At 48.1% G+C, this 20,439-nt stretch overlaps 1 protein-coding gene across 1 annotated transcript in view; it reads left to right on the top strand.

The window, feature by feature from the left end:
• Nucleotides 1-20,439, top strand: part of LOC149436964 (gamma-glutamyl hydrolase-like) — a 65,964-nt gene that overhangs the window by 21,027 nt on the left and 24,498 nt on the right. Inside the window, exons 2-3 of the mRNA XM_089661304.1 lie at nucleotides 1,027-1,145; nucleotides 6,698-6,812. Of these exons, the coding sequence (XP_089517430.1) occupies nucleotides 1,027-1,145; nucleotides 6,698-6,812 (234 nt within the window). The remainder of the gene's footprint in view (nucleotides 1-1,026; nucleotides 1,146-6,697; nucleotides 6,813-20,439) is intronic.

Below are 20,439 nucleotides of genomic sequence, written 5' to 3' on the forward strand. Positions count from 1 at the left end.
GGAGGAATCGGAGAAGGCCCTTTTTAGCCGTTATACCAGATCCAGGTATGATGGATTTAGCACTATTTCTGGGGTCTCTGATCAGGCAGCAGTGCTAATTTGATTTAGTTTTAGCCATAGTCTTTTGACTAAAAATGCCATTTTAGTCATATTTTAGTCATCTGAATTGTTTTAGTTTTAGTTGGGTTTTAGGCAACTAAAATCTAATTGGATTTGTTCAATTGTAATGCATTTTTTAAGAATTTCTCTACATACACTACAGACCCAGATTTAGCCATTATATATAACCAGTGTTAATTTTGACGTGAAAGTTTGATTTAGTTTTAGTCATAGTCTTTTGACTAAAATGCCATTTTAGTTTTAGTCGTATTTTAGTCAACTAAAGTAGTGTAGATTTAGTGGTATAGAGAATCTATAGCAATAGTACTTGAATTTTTAGAATTGTAATAATTAGTCATTTCTGAAAACTCTTAACTTTTTCATATGGGTTCAGAATTTTTACATGCATTATGGCTAGGAAGTAAACCTCTTGTAAAGTCTATCACCACACTTCAAGGACCTATTGTGCTTGGTGTGAGTTGAGGAACTTTCATCCTAGAAAGTACTCTTTGGAATGTATCCAGTCCCCCTTCCAGTCTAGAGCAAAACCTGGTCTTCAATACTATTACAGGACAGATCTTGACCTTTCGCCTCTCATTCTCTAGACCATTGTTTTGGTGTTTAGGGAGTAGCACAAATTTCTCCAATCTGTTGGTTTCTCTGTATCCCCTCTTGGGATCCCAAATTAATTGGCATTAAATTGGGGTGTTGGGGTGCCATTTAAAAGGAATGGCACTGTAACGCAGACTGCAGTGATGCAATGCCACGATGCAAAAATATAAATGGGTCCTAAAAGAAAAATTGGAGCATGTTTTCACCTTAAAAACTGCATTCTTAATACTACTACTACTAGAAGAATAATAGAATTAGTTACAACTTATTACATTTTAACATTTTCAATATATATGTAACTTTTATGTTCTACAGATGTATGAGTGACTTCATGGCTAAGATGTCTTCTGTCAAGATTGTCCATTTATACATCCTTCTGATCTTCACACTGCTCTTTTCTAAAGTGCCCGGAAATAATGAGAGGCCTATAATAGGTAAGGTGTCATTTTGTTCTGTACAGCTGTCCTGTGTGTGCTGTACAATCTTAATATAATAAAATGAGGGTGAAAAAATTATATAAATTTATTATAGTGCAAAAAAAACACCCAAAAAACTACCCTTTGGTTAGCTCTTCCACAATGCAATAACAACATGCAGAGGAATACAGAGCCATGGCATCATGTCATGCTTAGGTTGAAAAATAAACCTGTAGGGATCCAGAAATATAGACTTACAATGTAACCCTGTGGCCTCTGTACTGATATGTGATTTCTGATGATCTGTGTACCATCATCACTATATTACTGAAGCTCATATGCCGTTGCCCAGATGGCATTTTAAATGGTTATTTTAACATGCACATTCATTCTTCATTCTTGTCACGTTCATCAGTATTACAGCACACATCTTTGTAATTCTGCTAAAGCGTTTAAGTGTCAATTCCCATCATTCTAAACCTTTACTAAAAATCATGTTGAGACCAGGGGCGGACTGACAACTCATGGGGCCCCCGGGCAATAGGGGATCATGGGGCCCCTGTGTCCTTGCCCAAACTAAAAAAAGCCTATGAAAAAGGTACCAGGGGCATCTCATGGGGCCCCCTACTGACCTCGGGCAGTGCCCGAGTTTCCAAATGGTCAGTCCGCCCCTGGTTGAGACTGAAATATTATACACTCACAGGCCACTTTATTAGGTACAGCTGTTCAATTTCTTGGTAACACAAATTGCTAAACACATGGCAGCAACTCAATGCATTTAGGCATCTAGATGTGGTGAAGACGACTTGCAGAAGTTCAAACTGAGCATAAGAATGGGGAAGAAAGGGCATTTAGGTGACTTTGAACGTGCCATGGTTGTTGATACCAGATGGACTGGTCTAAGTATTTAAAAAACTGCTGATCTACTGGGATTTTCACACACAACCATCTCTAGAGTTTACAGAGAATGGTCCGGAAAAGAGAAAATAATTCTGTGAGAAAATATCTAATTCTTTGCCAGTGTCCAGTCACCTGAATGTACCCTGGACATCAACAAAGGACTCATGGTAAACAATATGGAGTGACCAAAGGAAGCAGAGGGGAGGTCACGTGTCCTGTACTGTACTCCAAGATAAGGAATTTACAAGCAAGTCAAATTTCTTTTTAAAGTTATTGCAAATTTCAGACATAAAATAACATAAAATATGAATAAAACATATCCTTCTATACTGTGTACCTGTTTCTTGCTACCTTGTTCCTCTGTTATCTGCATGAGTCAGTTCAGACAGCTTTTTCCAACTGCAAGAGATAATTGGTGACAGGGAGGAGAGCTTTAGCACACAAGTTGTGATTGACAGCCACAAGTGTGCATGTTCCCTGTGTACTGTTAGGAGGGGGAGGGGGGATCTCTTCTCTCCAGTCAGGGCTCAGAGCTCTCCTCATTTAGCTTTGCAATGTAAAACATCAGATCCCTGCCCCCTGCTTTTCAGAGCAGAGAGATACTGTGTAAAATGTATGTTTTGGAGAGCTGTCGAGAAGAGATGGCTGCAGATAAACGGGTACAACTTATGGAGTATTTGTTTCATCTCTGTCTATTACCTGAGGCTAGTCAGTTCACTGAGTAAATGCAAGGGTGTACAGCCACTTTAACTTAATTGTACAGTACAGGACACAGTGCCATCCCCATTCACCTCATAAAACCTGAATGTATAGATAAAGGACCAGGTGGCTGTCTTGCAGTCTGAGATACAGGTGCTAGATGCCAGAATGCCCAAGAGATACCAACAGATCCAGAGTCCTTCACTGGTGCTGACAGGGTGCAAGCCCAGTTCTCCACTGTGTCACTGCAAGTAATACGTTCCGGATAACTGCACACCTGTAACTCTTCAGTGAAACTTTATTAGTCTAAGTAGAGCAAAAGCACCACTCAAGCAATTGCTGGGGAGGGATGGTTTTTCCCATCGTTTCACACTAACACAGTGCTTAGTCAAAATCAATTCCAGAATGTTGAAGGGGAGTCTTGGCTTCACTGAAGACCAGGTCCTGTTAAGGGTGTTGTAAGCTCCCCTCATCCAGTAAGGTTGGCTCTATTATCACCACCTTCCAGGGCATGGAAAGGAATGGCTTTCTTGATTCCAATGCGGGGTTTAACATCCAACATGCCAGGGAGAGAATTGTCTGGCAGGATAGACACATTGGATGGTCCAGAGAGTGGATCTGTTTGTTCCAGGAGGTGAGAATGTTGAATTTAAAAATCCTGGAGTGAAACTGGGCAAAAGGTACAGCTTCAAAAGGAGGCTACCATTAGGCCCAGAACCCTCATGCAAAAATAAACTGAGAGGTGCCATTTGGATCTGCTGGACCACATGTGGGACCTTAGGCAGGAAATAATTTCTGGAGAAAGGAAGATTCTGGATTGGGCTGTGTCCAAGATTAGACCCAGATGCTGGGCAGTGGCCCTAGCATTATTATATTCACCAGAGGCGTTCCTACGGTTGGAATCACCCAGTGCAGTAGAATGTGGCGTCGCCCCTCCAGAGAGGAAGGAGCGGTGTCGGAGTAGCGGTAAAATGAGTATCTCATGAAGATATGTATCACCTTAAGCAACTGCGCATGTGCCGGTTTCAGGCCGCAGAAGCCAATTGCTGTTTTCCGACTTTAGCACAGAGCTGCCACAGTTAACCCCTTACAGGCTGCAAACCGCTGAAGCTGATCCTGCGGATCACTATGGGTTGCAAGATCAGTTAACCCTGTATAGGTTGAACCTATACAGGGTTAACTGATCTTGCAACCCATAGAGATCCACATGTTACTAGAAATTTAGTGGCTTCAACATGTTTTGTGGTAAGCTTCATCAGCAAGGCATGCTATCTGGGCACACACACGTCTGTCTCTAATGGGATTGCGGATGCCTCATCAGATCCCCACAGAGAGGACCCCCCTCCAAAAATACACCACTCAGATCCACCAGAAGGGGGCAAGATGTGGACAACAGACGGTGAAGAAAGTAAGGTACTAGTACTGATACTTTACTAAAACCAATAAGTAAAAGCATCCACAAGAGGGCACCCTTAGACTGCATTCTGAGGCTTTGGGAAAATGAATGAAAACCACCAAAGTTTGTATTTTCAATTGATGTATGCCATCATGGGTGTCCATGAGCACCAGCCAGAGTGGAGATATCCTAAGACAGGAAGTGTGTTACTGGTCAGATCAAACGGTAAAAATAAATGGAAAAAAAAGAAACAAATGCAGCCACCACATTTAAAGTAGAATTATAGGCAAAACTTTTTTTTTAAATTTTGGATAGATTAAGGGAGATTTTGTTTAACCATCTGTGTTCCATTGTAGAGATTTACCTTCACTTCCTCTGCCATAGTCAAACAGGAAGTCATAGGAAATCCCTGCAAACTATAGGAATCACTTGGGGACCACCAGGTCACCAGAACTAGTGTCCCCATTGGAAGATTTCCCCTCTATTACTTTTCTGGGGACAACCCAAAATCTGGGATATTCTTTCACTTTCACAATGATAATGGTAAACAGGACAAATAGAGATGCAAACATGAACAATATGGTAAAATGTCCCACCATTTAGACTGTTTTTGCCAACATCCCAATGTGTAAAGACCAAGAAAAAGCCAGATTTCACATCCTCTCAAAAAATTAATCATTACATCTCTTGACTTCATATTGAAACACAATGTTTCTTTTTGGATGTTCGCATGCCATAGATCAGCTGACGGCCAATTGATGAGTGAACTGTACCTCTTACCAACATCAGGGAACACCATATTGCATGCAACTAGTTTCCATCCTAAAGCATTGGTGGCCTCTATTGCTTATAGTCAATCCCTCCATGCCAGATGTAATTGTTCTAATGATATATTATTTAAAAAGGAAGCTGATCTGTTGAGACAACGCTTATTGGAGCGTGGTTATACCAACTTCTGTCTGAAAAGAGCCTATAAAAAGGGCCTGTCTATCCACATGCCATGATCTCCTTTTTTCCACCAAAACAAAGAAATGTGATGTAGGGGCATACCTAGGCAGGTGCGGGGGGTCCGCACCGGGCGACACCTACCACATGGGGTGACACTGGACCCGCTCCACAAAAAAGTAAGTTGTAAAGCAAGCCGACGATCCCCACAGGATGGATTGGATCTGCGGATTGAGTATAATGGATCGGAGTCCAATCCTTTATGCTCCCCAATCCGCAGATGCTATGCTAACCCATTTACCAGTCGACTGTCAGGTTTTATGCACACGGTGTATGCCCTGTATGTGAACTATAAACCATTGTATTGCAATTCACTATATCAAATCTTTTGATTCATTTTATTGCGCTAATTTTTTGTAATAAACATTACTGTTTTATATCTTTGTATACTCATTGTGGTTTTTGCCATATAAAGTCCCAGGGGAATATTTCTATTTTTTCTTGGACAAATAGAGAGCGTGAATCTCCCCAATGGGGACACAGAGAGCAGTAAAAACCGACAGGGGTTCTAATCCTTCTGTACTCTATTCAAAATTAAAGAAAAAAAAGTTTAGCCCTTAGTTATACTTTAAGGATTGGTAAGCTGCAATATATAACATTTTTGTTTTTGGGTAAAATACTGGTTTAAAGTCTGTCTAAATCCAATCACTAAAATTACATATACACTCACCGGCCACTTTATTAGGTACATCTGTTCAATTGCTTGAAAACACTAATTGCTAATCAGCCAATCACATGCCAGCAACTCAATGCATTTAGGCATCTAGACATGGTAAAGTCAACTTGCTGAAGTTGAAATCAAGCATCAGAATGGGGAAGAAAGTGACTTTGAATGTGGCATGGTGGTTTGGTGTCAGACAGGCTGGTCTGAGTATTTAAAAAACTACTGATCTACTGGGATTTTCACGCACAACCATCTCTACAGTTTAAAGAGAATGATCCAAAAAAGAGAAAATATCCAGTGAGCGGCAGTTGTGTGGACAAGAATGCCTTGTTGATGTCAGAGGTCAGAGGAGAATGGGAAGACCGGTTTGAGATTATAGAAACGCAACAGTAACTCATGTCAATATGGACCAAAATCTCTGAGGAATGTTTCCAGCACCTTGTTGAATCTATGCCATGAATAATTAAAGGCAATTGTACTGATCAACATTATTTTTATTGATTTTTTTTATATCTATACATTTAATTAAAATATTACCTGGCAATCTTGCCATGAATACCTTTGTCTGCCACTGAAAACTGTCTAACAATTGTGCTCTTGTGTTGTCAATCCTGTCATGTATACCCCTGGAAAAAATTGCACACTCCCATGCCAAAACACATCACAGAGGCATGGTGCACTGTTTTCACTCTCAGGAAGCAGCTCCTGGGCAATGATGCACACTGGAGTGAGGGCATGTACATGGGAAATGTATGAAACATGCTGGAGCACTGAGATGCAAAAACAGGTGGAAAAAAAAAAAGGTGAAATGGTATTTTATGGGAAAAAAGTCAAATTTTATGATCCATGGTGGTTTAATTGTATTTATTTAAACAACATAAATCCTTCTCCCCATGTCTTCATTAGGGATTATAACCCAGGAGGTGACTGATGAAGTATTCTTTCAGTATGGGAAAACCTACATTGCAGACTCTTATGTGAAATATTTAGAGTCTGCTGGCTGCAGAGTAGTTCCAATCCGGTGAGTACATGTTAGAACCAATATTAGACTACAAAATGAATAGCTATTAAAAAACATTGAAGTGTAATAAATAAAAGTGTGCAAAATTAACAAGAACACTTGTAATTGGAGTAAAAGAGATAAAGCCAGTAGTAGTTGGTCTCAAATGGACCCATTCTGTAATGTTGAAGATGTTTTATAGGTTATTAAAACCACTTCTTCAGTTCGAATGAGTGTGAGGAACATACCCTTGTTTATAGGCTTGTGTTGGTTGTGTTTATGGCACTCATTAGAACTGTGGAAGTTGTTTGGATACCGTCTGTGAAACATCTTCAACATTACAGTTGAACGTGACCAACTACTCCTAGAAATATCATGACCTGGGTAAATGAGAACCTTCAAAAGAAAAAATGTTACTGCATTAGCCACTTCAAGTCCAGACACTTTCACCCCCTTCCAGTCCAGGCCACTTTTCATCTTTCAGCATTATCACAATTTGAGTGAAAATTACTCAGTCACGCAACCCTGTACGGCTTGTTTGGCTGTTAAACCATACAGTTGGGATAACATTATATTACAATGATTGACAAGATGGGAGGATCCAACAGCTTGCTCAATGTCCAACAAGGACTTTGAATGTGTACCTGAATGAATGGACTTTATAAATCTCCATGGAGGAGAAGGTTCTCTATGATATAGTTTCATAATTCAAAAAAGGAAAGAAAATATATGTAAAAACACTATACCTTACCTTTAATATACATTATGGCTAGAGATGAGCGAATCGAAGTATCCGAAGTGGAATTCGAGTCGAATATCTGAAAAATTTCGATTCGTGCCGAATCCGAAAAATAGCCTAGTTCGGACGCGCGAATCGAAATTTTTCAGAAAATGGCGGCTGACATGTGCGGCGACGGAGCGGGGATGTCTGGGAAGGCGCGTAGACAAGGCGCGCTGACCCATAATGCATTCCTCAACGACATGTGATCGCATCAGCCAATCAGCAGCCAGCCAGCCAGCACTGTGTAATGGTCGAGCTATAAATAGCGGCCATTTTGGAATTCTTCATTTGCCTGCAGTCATTGAACAGAGGCAGACCGCTCTGTACTAGGGACAGGGACAGAGTTAGGGCCACAGAAACGAGAATTGGGGACAGAGAAAAGTTACTTAGGGACAGAGAACCATTACTCAGGGACACAGACTTGTTAATGAGGGCCACAGAATCGTTATTTAGGGACAAAGAAACGCTAGTTAGGGCCACAGAATTCATACTCAGGGACAGACAGAATTGTTACTCAGTGCCAGAGAATTGTTACTTAGGGCCACAGAAACGTTATTAGGGCCACAGAATTTTTACTCAGGGACAGACAGAATTGTTACTGAGTGCCAGAGAATTGTTACTCAGGGACAGACAGAATTGTTACTGAGTGCCAGAGAATTGTTACTCAGGGACAGACAGAATTGTTACTGAGTGCCAGAGAATTGTTACTCAGGGACAGACAGAATTGTTACTGAGTGCCAGAGAATTGTTACTCAGGGACAGACAGAATTGTTACTGAGTGCCAGAGAATTGTTACTCGCACAGACACAAAATTGTTACTCGCACAGACACAGAATTGTTACTCGCACAGACACAGAATTGTTACTCAGGGCCACAGAACTGTTACTTAGGGACAAAGAAACGCTAGTTAGGGCCACAGAATTCATACTCAGGGACAGACAGAATTGTTACTCAGGGACAGACAGAATTGTTACTGAGTGCCAGAGAATTGTTACTCAGGGACAGACAGAATTGTTACTGAGTGCCAGAGAATTGTTACTCAGGGACAGACAGAATTGTTACTGAGTGCCAGAGAATTGTTACTCGCACAGACACAGAATTGTTACTCGCACAGACACAGAATTGTTACTCACACAGACAAAGAATTGTTACTCGCACAGACACAGAATTGTTACTCGCACAGACACAGAATTGTTACTCGCACAGACACAGAATTGTTACTCGCACAGACACAGAATTGTTACTGAAGGCCACAGAACTGTTACTTAGGGCCACAGAATTGTTACTCGCACAGACACAGAATTGTTACTCGCACAGACACAGAACTGTTACTGAGGGCCACAGAACTGTTACTTAGGGCCACAGAATTGTTACTCGCACAGACACAGAATTGTTACTCAGGGCCACAGAACTGTTACTTAGGGACAAAGAAACGCTAGTTAGGGCCATAGAATTCATACTCAGGGACAGACAGAATTGTTACTCAGGGACAGACAGAATTGTTACTGAGTGCCAGAGAATTGTTACTCAGGGACAGACAGAATTGTTACTGAGTGCCAGAGAATTGTTACTCAGGGACAGACAGAATTGTTACTGAGTGCCAGAGAATTGTTACTCAGGGACAGACAGAATTGTTACTGAGTGCCAGAGAATTGTTACTCAGGGACAGACAGAATTGTTACTGAGTGCCAGAGAATTGTTACTCGCACAGACACAAAATTGTTACTCGCACAGACACAGAATTGTTACTCGCACAGACACAGAATTGTTACTCGCACAGACACAGAATTGTTACTCGCACAGACACAGAATTGTTACTCAGGGCCACAGAACTGTTACTTAGGGACAAAGAAACGCTAGTTAGGGCCACAGAATTCATACTCAGGGACAGACAGAATTGTTACTCAGGGACAGACAGAATTGTTACTGAGTGCCAGAGAATTGTTACTCAGGGACAGACAGAATTGTTACTGAGTGCCAGAGAATTGTTACTCAGGGACAGACAGAATTGTTACTGAGTGCCAGAGAATTGTTACTCGCACAGACAAAGAATTGTTACTCGCACAGACACAGAATTGTTACTCGCACAGACACAGAATTGTTACTCGCACAGACACAGAATTGTTACTCAGGGCCACAGAACTGTTACTTAGGGACAAAGAAACGCTAGTTAGGGCAACAGAATTCATACTCAGGGACAGACAAAATTGTTACTCAGGGACAGACAGAATTGTTACTGAGTGCCAGAGAATTGTTACTCAGGGACAGACAGAATTGTTACTGAGTGCCAGAGAATTGTTACTCAGGGACAGACAGAATTGTTACTGAGTGCCAGAGAATTGTTACTCGCACAGACAAAGAATTGTTACTCGCACAGACACAGAATTGTTACTCGCACAGACACAGAATTGTTACTCAGGGCCACAGAACTGTTATTTAGGGACAAAGAAACGCTAGTTAGGGCCACAGAATTCATACTCAGGGACAGACAGAATTGTTACTCAGGGACAGACAGAATTGTTACTGAGTGCCAGAGAATTGTTACTCAGGGACAGACAGAATTGTTACTGAGTGCCAGAGAATTGTTACTCAGGGACAGACAGAATTGTTACTGAGTGCCAGAGAATTGTTACTCAGGGACAGACAGAATTGTTACTGAGTGCCAGAGAATTGTTACTCGCACAGACAAAGAATTGTTACTCGCACAGACACAGAATTGTTACTCGCACAGACACAGAATTGTTACTCGCACAGACACAGAATTGTTACTCGCACAGACACAGAATTGTTACTGAAGGCCACAGAACTGTTACTCGCACAGACACAGAATTGTTACTCAGGGCCACAGAACTGTTATTTAGGGACAAAGAAACGCTAGTTAGGGCCACAGAATTGTTACTCGCACAGACACAGAATTGTTACTCAGGGACAGACAGAATTGTTACTGAGTGCCAGAGAATTGTTACTCAGGGACAGACAGAATTGTTACTGAGTGCCAGAGAATTGTTACTCAGGGACAGACAGAATTGTTACTGAGTGCCAGAGAATTGTTACTCAGGGACAGACAGAATTGTTACTGAGTGCCAGAGAATTGTTACTCAGGGACAGACAGAATTGTTACTGAGTGCCAGAGAATTGTTACTCAGGGACAGACAGAATTGTTACTGAGTGCCAGAGAATTGTTACTCAGGGACAGACAGAATTGTTACTGAGTGCCAGAGAATTGTTACTCGCACAGACAAAGAATTGTTACTCGCACAGACACAGAATTGTTAATCGCACAGACACAGAATTGTTACTCGCACAGACACAGAATTGTTACTCGCACAGACACAGAATTGTTACTGAAGGCTACAGAACTGTTACTTAGGGCCACAGAATTGTTACTCGCACAGACACAGAATTGTTACTCGCACAGACACAGAACTGTTACTGAGGGCCACAGAACTGTTACTTAGGGCCACAGAATTGTTACTCGCACAGACACAGAATTGTTACTCAGGGACACAGAATTGTTACTCAGGGACACCTAATCGTTGAATTAAAGAGTATGTCAGACAACATGCAGAGGAGTGGCAGAGGAGGCAATGTTTTAGGAGCGAGCAGACGTGGCAGCAGAGGAAGGGGTCGAGGCAGCAGTATTCGCAGCCAGAGGCCAGTGCTCCCGGTGTCATCCAGCGGTCGTGTCTCCACCGACAACCCTGCCGTCATTGATTGGTTGGCTCGGTCGTCTTCCTCTTCCCAGGTCACCTCTGACACCTACAGCCAACGGTCGGTGGGTACGTCAGACACAACCGTTAGTTGGCATGGCCCGGGAGCAAGCCCACTGAAATCACGTGTCCTCTACCTGCCCCTGTCCTTTGCTGTTCCCTCACCAAGCGAAGTATCGCATGCTGTGGGCTCAGCCCCACTGTACAGTGAGGAAGAGCTAACAGAGGGCGGTCAGGAACGGGGGGAGACATCGGCCTTTTCAGCAGCCAGGCGAAGAAGTACTGGCGAGGAGAGTGGCTCTGTAGCCGGTCTAGAGACAGGTCTGTCTCCTGACCCAGACGCAGCCGAGGGGGCTAGTAGTGAGGCGGAGACCGTACTTGATGATGAGGAGGTTGATCGCACTTGGCTGCCTCGTCGTCATCAGGCAATTTCTTCCGCATCATCAGGAGAAGAGGGTGCCAGCTTGGCAGCGAGCGAAACAGTCGGTGGGTTGCCCAGGAGGCAGCAGGGTCGCATCAGTGTCAGTGGAGCCAAACGTCCACGGAGTAGAGCACCAGCTCCACTGCAGCCTACCACCACGGCCAGTAGTGGTGCCGGTGCGCACGGAGGAAGTAGCAGTCAGCCAGTGAGGAGTAGCGGGGGCAAAGTTTCCTACTCGGTGGTGTGGCAATTTTTCGTCAAGCCGCCCGAGGAAGTAAACGTAGCCGTATGTCGACTATGTGGCCAGAAATGCAAGCGTGGCCAGGGGGCCCATGTTGGGACTACAGCGTTGCGTCAGCATATGCAGCGTCACCATTCGGTGGCCTGGGAAAACCGTGATAAAGATACGGCGGTTCTGCCTGCCCCAGCCCCCGCTCCATCACCCGCTCCGTTACTTGCTCCGTCACCCGACGTCGTCAATCACCCTCTATCAGCCAGTCAAGGCTCCAACACCTCTGCTGAGGGGAGTTGTCGCTCGTTGGCATCTTCCGCTCGTTCAGATGCTCCTTCTCCTGCTACTCCTCTTCTCGGATTCCGTCAACAGTCTTTCTTGGAATCCGTATCCAAGAGACAACAGTTTGCGAGCACGCACCCGACGGTGCAAAAGCTGAACGTCCTCCTGTCCAAGTTGCTGGTGCTGCAGTCCCTCCCTTTCCAACTGGTGGACTCAGCACCTTTCCGAGAAATGATGGCTTGTGCCGCGCCGCGGTGGAGAGTGCCAAGCCGTCATTTCTTTGCCCAAAAGGCAGTGCCAGCCCTGCATTCACATGTAGAAGAGATGGTGGGCCAGTCTTTGAGCATGTCGGTCTCTGCCAAAGTGCACGGCAGCGCCGACGTGTGGAGCTGTAACTACGGTCAGGGACAGTACATGTCATTTACGGCCCACTGGGTGAACGTGGTGCCGGCACAGCCGCACCAGCAACTTGGACAGGTCACGACGCTTTTGCCTCCACGTTTGCACGTCCTTGGTCCAGCAAGCATGTCCGCCTCTACCACCTCTTTTTCCGCCGTGTCCTCAGCCGCCACCCCCGTGCCAAGTCCCATTACCCGACCGGCATATCACATGTGCAGGGCGCAACGGTGTCACGCTGTGCTGCACCTGGTATGCCTTGGCGAACGTAGTCACACAGGGGGAGGAACTTCTGAGTGTAATGAACAGAGAAATCGACAGATGGCTGTCTCCACGCAAACTGAAAATCGGAACCATGTTGACCGACAACGGAAAGAACATGGTGTCTGCTCTGCGTCAAGGAAGGTTGTGCCATGCGCCATGCATGGCTCACGTGTTCAATCTGGTTGTCAAGCGGTTCCTAAAATCCACCATCCCACTGCAAGACATCCTTAAAATGTCACGTAAACTGTGCATGCATTTCAGCCATTCCTACACCGCAAAGAACACCCTCATTGAGCTGCAGCGGCAGAACGGAATTCCACAGCATCGCCTGATCTGCGACGTTGCAACAAGGTGGAATTCAACCCTACACATGTTAGACCGCCTTTACGAGCAGCGAAAGGCCATCACCGATTTCCTGATGTTACAAGCGGATAAAGGTACTCCCTGTGTAACTTAGATGTCAGCCATTGGCAGCTCATGCGTGACACCTGCCGCTTGCTCAGGCCCTTTGAGGAGGCCACGCTATTCGTGAGTCGGCAGGACTATGGGATGAACGACGTCATTCCTCTGTTGCACGTCCTGGAACAAATGCTGTTAACAATGGCTGGTCAGGGTGCGGTAGACGTGGCGCACAGATCTCAACGCCACATGACCCCTGTGGGGGCAGGACAGGAAGAAGAGGAGGAGGTAGAGGAGGACATTTGTGCTCAGGAATTATTGAGTGAAATGGGTGGTTTTTCCACTCAGCGGACAGGTGTGGAGGAGCAGGAGCATCTGGTAGAGGAGGAGGAGGAGGAGACAGAGGACCCAGACGCACCGTGGCAGTATGCTGTGGAGATGGAGGCAGGGAGTCCCTCGCATTCCTTGGCACAAATGGCCCATAGCATGCTCGGTTGCTTGCGTAGCGACAGCCGAATAATAACCATCAGACAGAGGGATGACTTTTGGCTGTCCACCTTGTTGGACCCTCGCTACCGGTCCAAAATGGTGGCCTTTTTCACACCTGCTGAGAGGGAGGCCAAAATTAAGTACTATAAAAACCACCTATGTAGTCAGTTGGTCTCTGCCTTTGTGCGCCAACGTCCATCCTCAGACACTGTGGGCCCTGTGCGCTCGCGTTCCGCTGGCATGGCAGCAGGGGAGGGGTGGGGTGGTAGGAGCAGTGGCAGCTCCACCAGCAGCGGCTGCCTCAGTCTGCAGTCGATGATGAGTAGCTTTCTTCACCAGCGCAGTGAGGAAACTACTAACCAGCCGCAGCAGCAGCAGCAGCATCAGGTGGACCTGGAGCAGGAGCTCAAACAACAGGCTTGGGCCTACTTGGACAGCACCCTGCCAACCGAGGTAGACAATCCCCTTGACTACTGGGCAACGAAACTTGACCTTTGGCCCCAACTAGCTGAATTTGCCCTTGAAAGGCTGTCATGCCCGGCCAGTAGCGTGGCATCGGAGCGCGTGTTTAGTGCGGCAGGAGGTATTGTAACTCCGCGGAGGACACGACTGTCCACCCAAAGTGTGGAGAGACTCACGTTTGTGAAAATGAATCAGGCGTGGATTAGTCTGGATTTCAAACCACCAGTTCCTGACACAACTGACTAAATCCGCCATGAATCATGCCTCAAACATGTGCCACTTTCAGGTCTCCTCACACACTGCTGGTGTGTTGAATTTTTTGACATAGGGTGCTGGCAGATTACGGGCCTCCTATAGCTGCTGCCAGGCCCCTAATCTGCCATAGGCCCCTATATACCGCCTCCTCATGCTGCTGCTAGGTCCAGAGTCTCTCATGGGTCCCTGTACGGCCTCCCATTGCTGCTGTCTCCATCGCCACACTCTGCCATGTGCCACTTTCAGGTCTCCTCACACACTGCTGGTGTGTTGAATTTTTTGACATAGGGTGCTGGCAGATTACGGGCCTCCTATAGCTGCTGCCAGGCCCCTAATCTGCCATAGGCCCTTATATACCGCCTCCTCATGCTGCTGCCAGGTCCAGAGTCTCTCATGGGTCCCTGTACGGCCTCCCATTGCTGCTGTCTCCATCGCCACACTCTGCCATGTGCCACTTTCAGGTCTCCTCACACTGCTGGTGTGTTACATTTTTTGTCATAGGGTGCTGGCAGATTACGGGCCTCCCATAGCTGCTGCCAGGCCCCTAATCAGCCATGGGCCCCTATACCGCCTCCTCCTGCTGCTGCCAGGTCCAGAGTCTCTCATGCCATGTGCCACTTTCAGGTCTCCTCACACTGCTGGTGTGTTCAATTTTTTGACATAGGGTGCTGGCAGATTACGGGCCTCCCATAGCTGCTGCCAGGCCCCTAATCTGCCATGGCCCCTATACCGCCTCCTCATGCTGCTGCCAGGTCCACAGTCTCTCATGCCATGTGCCACTTTCCGGTATCCTCACACTGCTGGTGTGTTGAATTTTTTGACATAGGGTGCTGGCAGATTACGGGCCTCCCATAGCTGCTGCCAGGCCCCTAATCTGCCATAGGCCCCTATACCGCCTCCTCATGCTGCTGCCAGGTCCACAGTCTCTCATGGGTCCCTGTACGGCCTCCCATTGCTGCTGTCTCCATCGCCACACTCTGCCATGTGCCACTTTCAGGTCTCCTCACACACTGCTGGTGTGTTCAATTTTTTGACATAGGGTGCTGGCAGATTACGGGCCTCACATAGCTGCTGCCAGGCCCCTAATCAGCCATGGGCCCCTATACCGCCTCCTCCTGCTGCTGCCAGGTCCAGAGTCTCTCATGCCATGTGCCACTTTCAGGTCTCCTCACACTGCTGGTGTGTTCAATTTTTTGACATAGGGTGCTGGCAGATTACGGGCCTCCCATAGCTGCTGCCAGGCCCCTAATCTGCCATGGGCCCCTGTACCGCCTCCTCATGCTGCTGCCAGGTCCACAGTCTCTCATGCCATGTGCCACTTTCCGGTCTCCTCACACTGCTGGTGTGTTGAATTTTTTGACATAGGGTGCTGGCAGATTACGGGCCTCCCATAGCTGCTGCCAGGCCCCTAATCTGCCATAGGCCCCTATACCGCCTCCTCATGCTGCTGCCAGGTCCACAGTCTCTCATGGGTCCCTGTACGGCCTCCCATTGCTGCTGTCTCCATCGCCACACTCTGCCATGTGCCACTTTCAGGTCTCCTCACACACTGCTGGTGTGTTCAATTTTTTGACATAGGGTGCTGGCAGATTACGGGCCTCCCATAGCTGCTGCCAGGCCCCTAATCTGCCATGGGCCCCTGTACCGCCTCCTCATGCTGCTGCCAGGTCCACAGTCTCTCATGCCATGTGCCACTTTCCGGTCTCCTCACACTGCTGGTGTGTTGAATTTTTTGACATAGGGTGCTGCAAGATAACGGGCCTCCTATAGCTGCTGCCAGGCCTCTTATCTGCCATGGGCCCCTATATACCGCCTCCTCATGCTCCTGCTAGGTCCAGAGTCTCTCATGGGTCCCTGTACGGCCTCCCATTGCTGCTGTCTCCATCGCCACACTCTGCCATGTGCCACTTTCAGGTCTCCTCACACTGCTGTTGTGTTGAATTTTTTGACATAGGGTGCTGCAAGATAACGGGCCTCCTATAGCTGCTGCCAGGCCCCTTATCTGCCATGGGCCCCTATATACCGCCTCCTCATGCTGCTGCTAGGTCCAGAGTCTCTCATGGGTCCCTGTACGGCCTCCCATTGCTGCTGTCTCCATCGCCACACTCTGCCATGTGCCACTTTCAGGTCTCCTCACACACTGCTGTTGTGTTCAATTTTTTGACATAGGGTGCTGGCAGATTACGGGCCTCCCATAGCTGCTGCCAGGCCCCTAATCTGCCATGGGCCCCTGTACCGCCTCCTCATGCTGCTGCCAGGTCCACAGTCTCTCATGCCATGTGCCACTTTCCGGTCTCCTCACACTGCTGGTGTGTTGAATTTTTTGACATAGGGTGCTGCAAGATAACGGGCCTCCTATAGCTGCTGCCAGGCCTCTTATCTGCCATGGGCCCCTATATACCGCCTCCTCATGCTCCTGCTAGGTCCAGAGTCTCTCATGGGTCCCTGTACGGCCTCCCATTGCTGCTGTCTCCATCGCCACACTCTGCCATGTGCCACTTTCAGGTCTCCTCACACTGCTGTTGTGTTGAATTTTTTGACATAGGGTGCTGCAAGATAACGGGCCTCCTATAGCTGCTGCCAGGCCCCTTATCTGCCATGGGCCCCTATATACCGCCTCCTCATGCTGCTGCTAGGTCCAGAGTCTCTCATGGGTCCCTGTACGGCCTCCCATTGCTGCTGTCTCCATCGCCACACTCTGCCATGTGCCACTTTCAGGTCTCCTCACACTGCTGGTGTGTTGAATTTTTTGACATAGGGTGCTGGCAGATTACGGGCCTCCTATAGCTGCTGCCAGGCCCCTAATCTGCCATAGGCCCCTGTCAGGGATCCCCGCGATCCGTCCCTCGATGGTCCCGGCGCAGGCGCACTGCTCCTCCCAGTACACGGGCACTAGGTCCGGGCCGGCCGCGGCGTTCGAGTTCGCGCATGCGCAGTAGAAGCCGCGGCCGCCCGCTGGGCACCAATGGCAGCGCAGGGCGGGATATTTAAAGGTCCCTGAGCTGTCATTTCGTTGCCTTCTGGTCTTACCTGCATTCCTGATCCTGTGAACCTGTATACTGTAAGTTATTGACCCGGATTGCTCTTGACCTTGCTGATTTCTCCTGCCCAGACCCTTGCTTGCCTGACCTCTCTCCCTGGATGCCCCTCTGTAGATCTGACCTCCTGTTGCTGACCTGGCGTGTGACCCGACGATTCTCTGCCTGCTCCCTTGTACCTTACCGTCCTCTACATTACCGACTCGGCCTGTCTGACTACGCACTTGCTCAGCCATCCATCCATCCATCCCATCAGGGTCACCCGACCTCCTCACATTTGGCTCTCCCTGGTTGGAACCCCTGGCGGACACCCCTACCACTGACAGGTGTGCTCAGTAGAGGCGACCTGGTCTCAGGGTACTACAAGTCCATCCCCACCATCAGGGGCCCTGGTGAACAAGTACCCTGGGGCTTAGATTCCGCGCTCTGGGCACGCCTGACCGGTGGAGTGCTAGTGGTGCCGCTCGGCGGTCCCTCACAGTCCCTACCACTGACAGGTGTGCTCAGTAGAGGCGACCTGGTCTCAGGGTACTACAAGTCCATCCCCACCATCAGGGGCCCTGGTGAACAAGTACCCTGGGGCTTAGATTCCGCGCTCTGGGCACGCCTGACCGTTGGAGTGCTAGTGGTGCCGCTCGGCGGTCCCTCACAGTACCAGAAGGCCATGACTGAGCCTCGAGGAGGACTCACCCCGTTGGACGAGGTGTGCAGGCACCTGTCTACCCTGACGCAAGCTGTAAACACATTACAGGAAAGATGTCTGCAGATCGAGAATCGGTTTCAGGCCTGCACCATATCTGTTCCTGTTTCACAGGCCCCGGCTCCTGCACCTCCAGTCGCAGCAGCCCACGAGCCGGCTCCTGGGCCTCCCACATCACTCCCTATGGCGGAACCCCGAGTACCCTTACCCGAGCGCTTCCATGGGGATCGCACACGTTTTCGGTCATTTCGTGACTCTTGTCTTCTCTTTTTTGAACTACAGCCACGGACCTTTTTGACAGAGTCAGTGAAAGTGGGGTTTGTTGTCTCCCTGCTGCAGGGTGAACCCCAAGACTGGGCCCACCGACTAAGGGGAAACAATGACCCTCACCTGATTTCGGTCGACAGCTTCTTTAACGCTATGGCCATCTTATATGATGACCCACAACGGGCGGCCTCGGCCGAGGCCACGTTATACACACTCCGACAAGGTCGGCGGACGGCTGAGGAATACGCCTCTGACTTTAGGCGCTGGATGGGTGACACTCGTTGGAACGAGTTCGCCCTTTTACACCAGTTTCGTATGGGCCTACCTGAGGCTCTGAAAGACGAGCTCGCCCGGGTAGAGGTGCCCGAGATATTAGAGGACTTGATTGCACTCACTATTAAAATTGACCGTAGGCTACGGGAGCGCAGATTGGAGAGGTCTGGTCAGGGTCGCGGAAATCCCTGGGGGTCATTTCAGGGATCCGGTCAACATACTAGGCCAAGCATCCAGAACCTGCCGGCTGAAGATGCCCCCGAACCCATGCAGCTAGGCCTGGCTCGGCCTAAACTATCGCCTGAGGAACGCCAGCGCAGACGCTCCCAGAATCTGTGCCTGTACTGCGGCGAAGCTGGTCACATGGTGCGTTCCTGCCCGCAGAAACTGAGTAAGTTCACTTCATCTTCTTTATCTGTTGGCGATATGACCCCGTCCCAGTACTTAGTTGTTCCCCTCTCCTTTCAGCTTTCCGAAAGGACCGTGGAGGTGTCGGCCATAGTTGATTCGGGGGCATGCAGCTGTTTTGTGGATATCAATTTTGCTCACCAGCAGGGTATTCCCCTCCGCCCAAAGGAGAAGGGGTTTCATATCTTTTTAGCTGATGGTTCCCGGATAAAGTCAGGAGTAGTCAACCAGGAGACCCCTTCCATTATGACTTCCATTGCCGGTCAGCACCGGGAACTCCTCCGCCTGGATGCTATTGCATCACCCCTTTTCCCAGTCATTCTGGGGCTCCCTTGGTTGCGGGCCCATAACCCCCAAATTGACTGGGAAACTGGGGTTGTCTCGTTCCCTTCCCCATATTGTCGGGAACTGTGTCGAACTTCGGGCCCGGGGGTCCCCCAGGTTCTTTTGTGCTCTGAGGGGGATGACAGCCTGAAACAAGTGGTTCCTGCAGCCTATCACAAGTTCCTTGACGTGTTCAGTGAACGGGGAGCAGATGCTCTACCCCCCCACCGCCCATATGACTGTCCAATTGATCTGTTGCCCGGTTCTGAAATCCCGTTCGGACGAATTTTTCCCCTTTCTGAGCTGGAATTAGGGGCCCTGAAGGACTATATTGAGGATAGCCTCCGTAAGGGATTCATCCGTCCCTCCACTTCCCCAGCAGGTGCAGGGATCTTCTTTGTAGAAAAGAAGGACAAGACTTTGAGGCCATGCATTGACTATCGGGAGCTGAATAGGGTCACCATTAAAAATCGTTACCCATTACCTCTGGTACCTGAATTGTTCCAGAGCTTAAAGGCTGCGGTAGTATTTACCAAGTTGGACTTAAGGGGAGCCTACAATTTGGTTCGCATAAGGGAGGGGGATGAGTGGAAGACGGCCTTCCGCACCCGATTCGGCCATTTTGAATACCTGGTCATGCCTTTCGGGTTATGCAATGCGCCAGCCACCTTCCAGCACTTTGTAAACGATATCTTTAGGGACTTCCTGGACATCTTTGTCATCGTCTACTTAGACGACATTTTGATTTTCTCATCCTCCCTGGGGGAGCACAGGGTACATGTAACAAAGGTGTTGGGGCGGTTGCGGCAGCACGGGTTGTACGCTAAAGCAGAGAAATGCTGCTTTGAACAGGCTAGCGTTACATTCCTGGGTCTGATTATCTCCACCACGGGGGTCGCAATGGACCCTCAGAAGGTCTCAGCGATCCTAGATTGGCCTGAACCCAC

Source organism: Staurois parvus, unplaced genomic scaffold (assembly GCF_062004578.1).
Source record: "Staurois parvus isolate SC_StPar_1 unplaced genomic scaffold, SC_StPar_1.0 ptg001328l, whole genome shotgun sequence".
In the NCBI taxonomy this organism is placed as follows: domain Eukaryota; kingdom Metazoa; phylum Chordata; class Amphibia; order Anura; family Ranidae; genus Staurois; species Staurois parvus.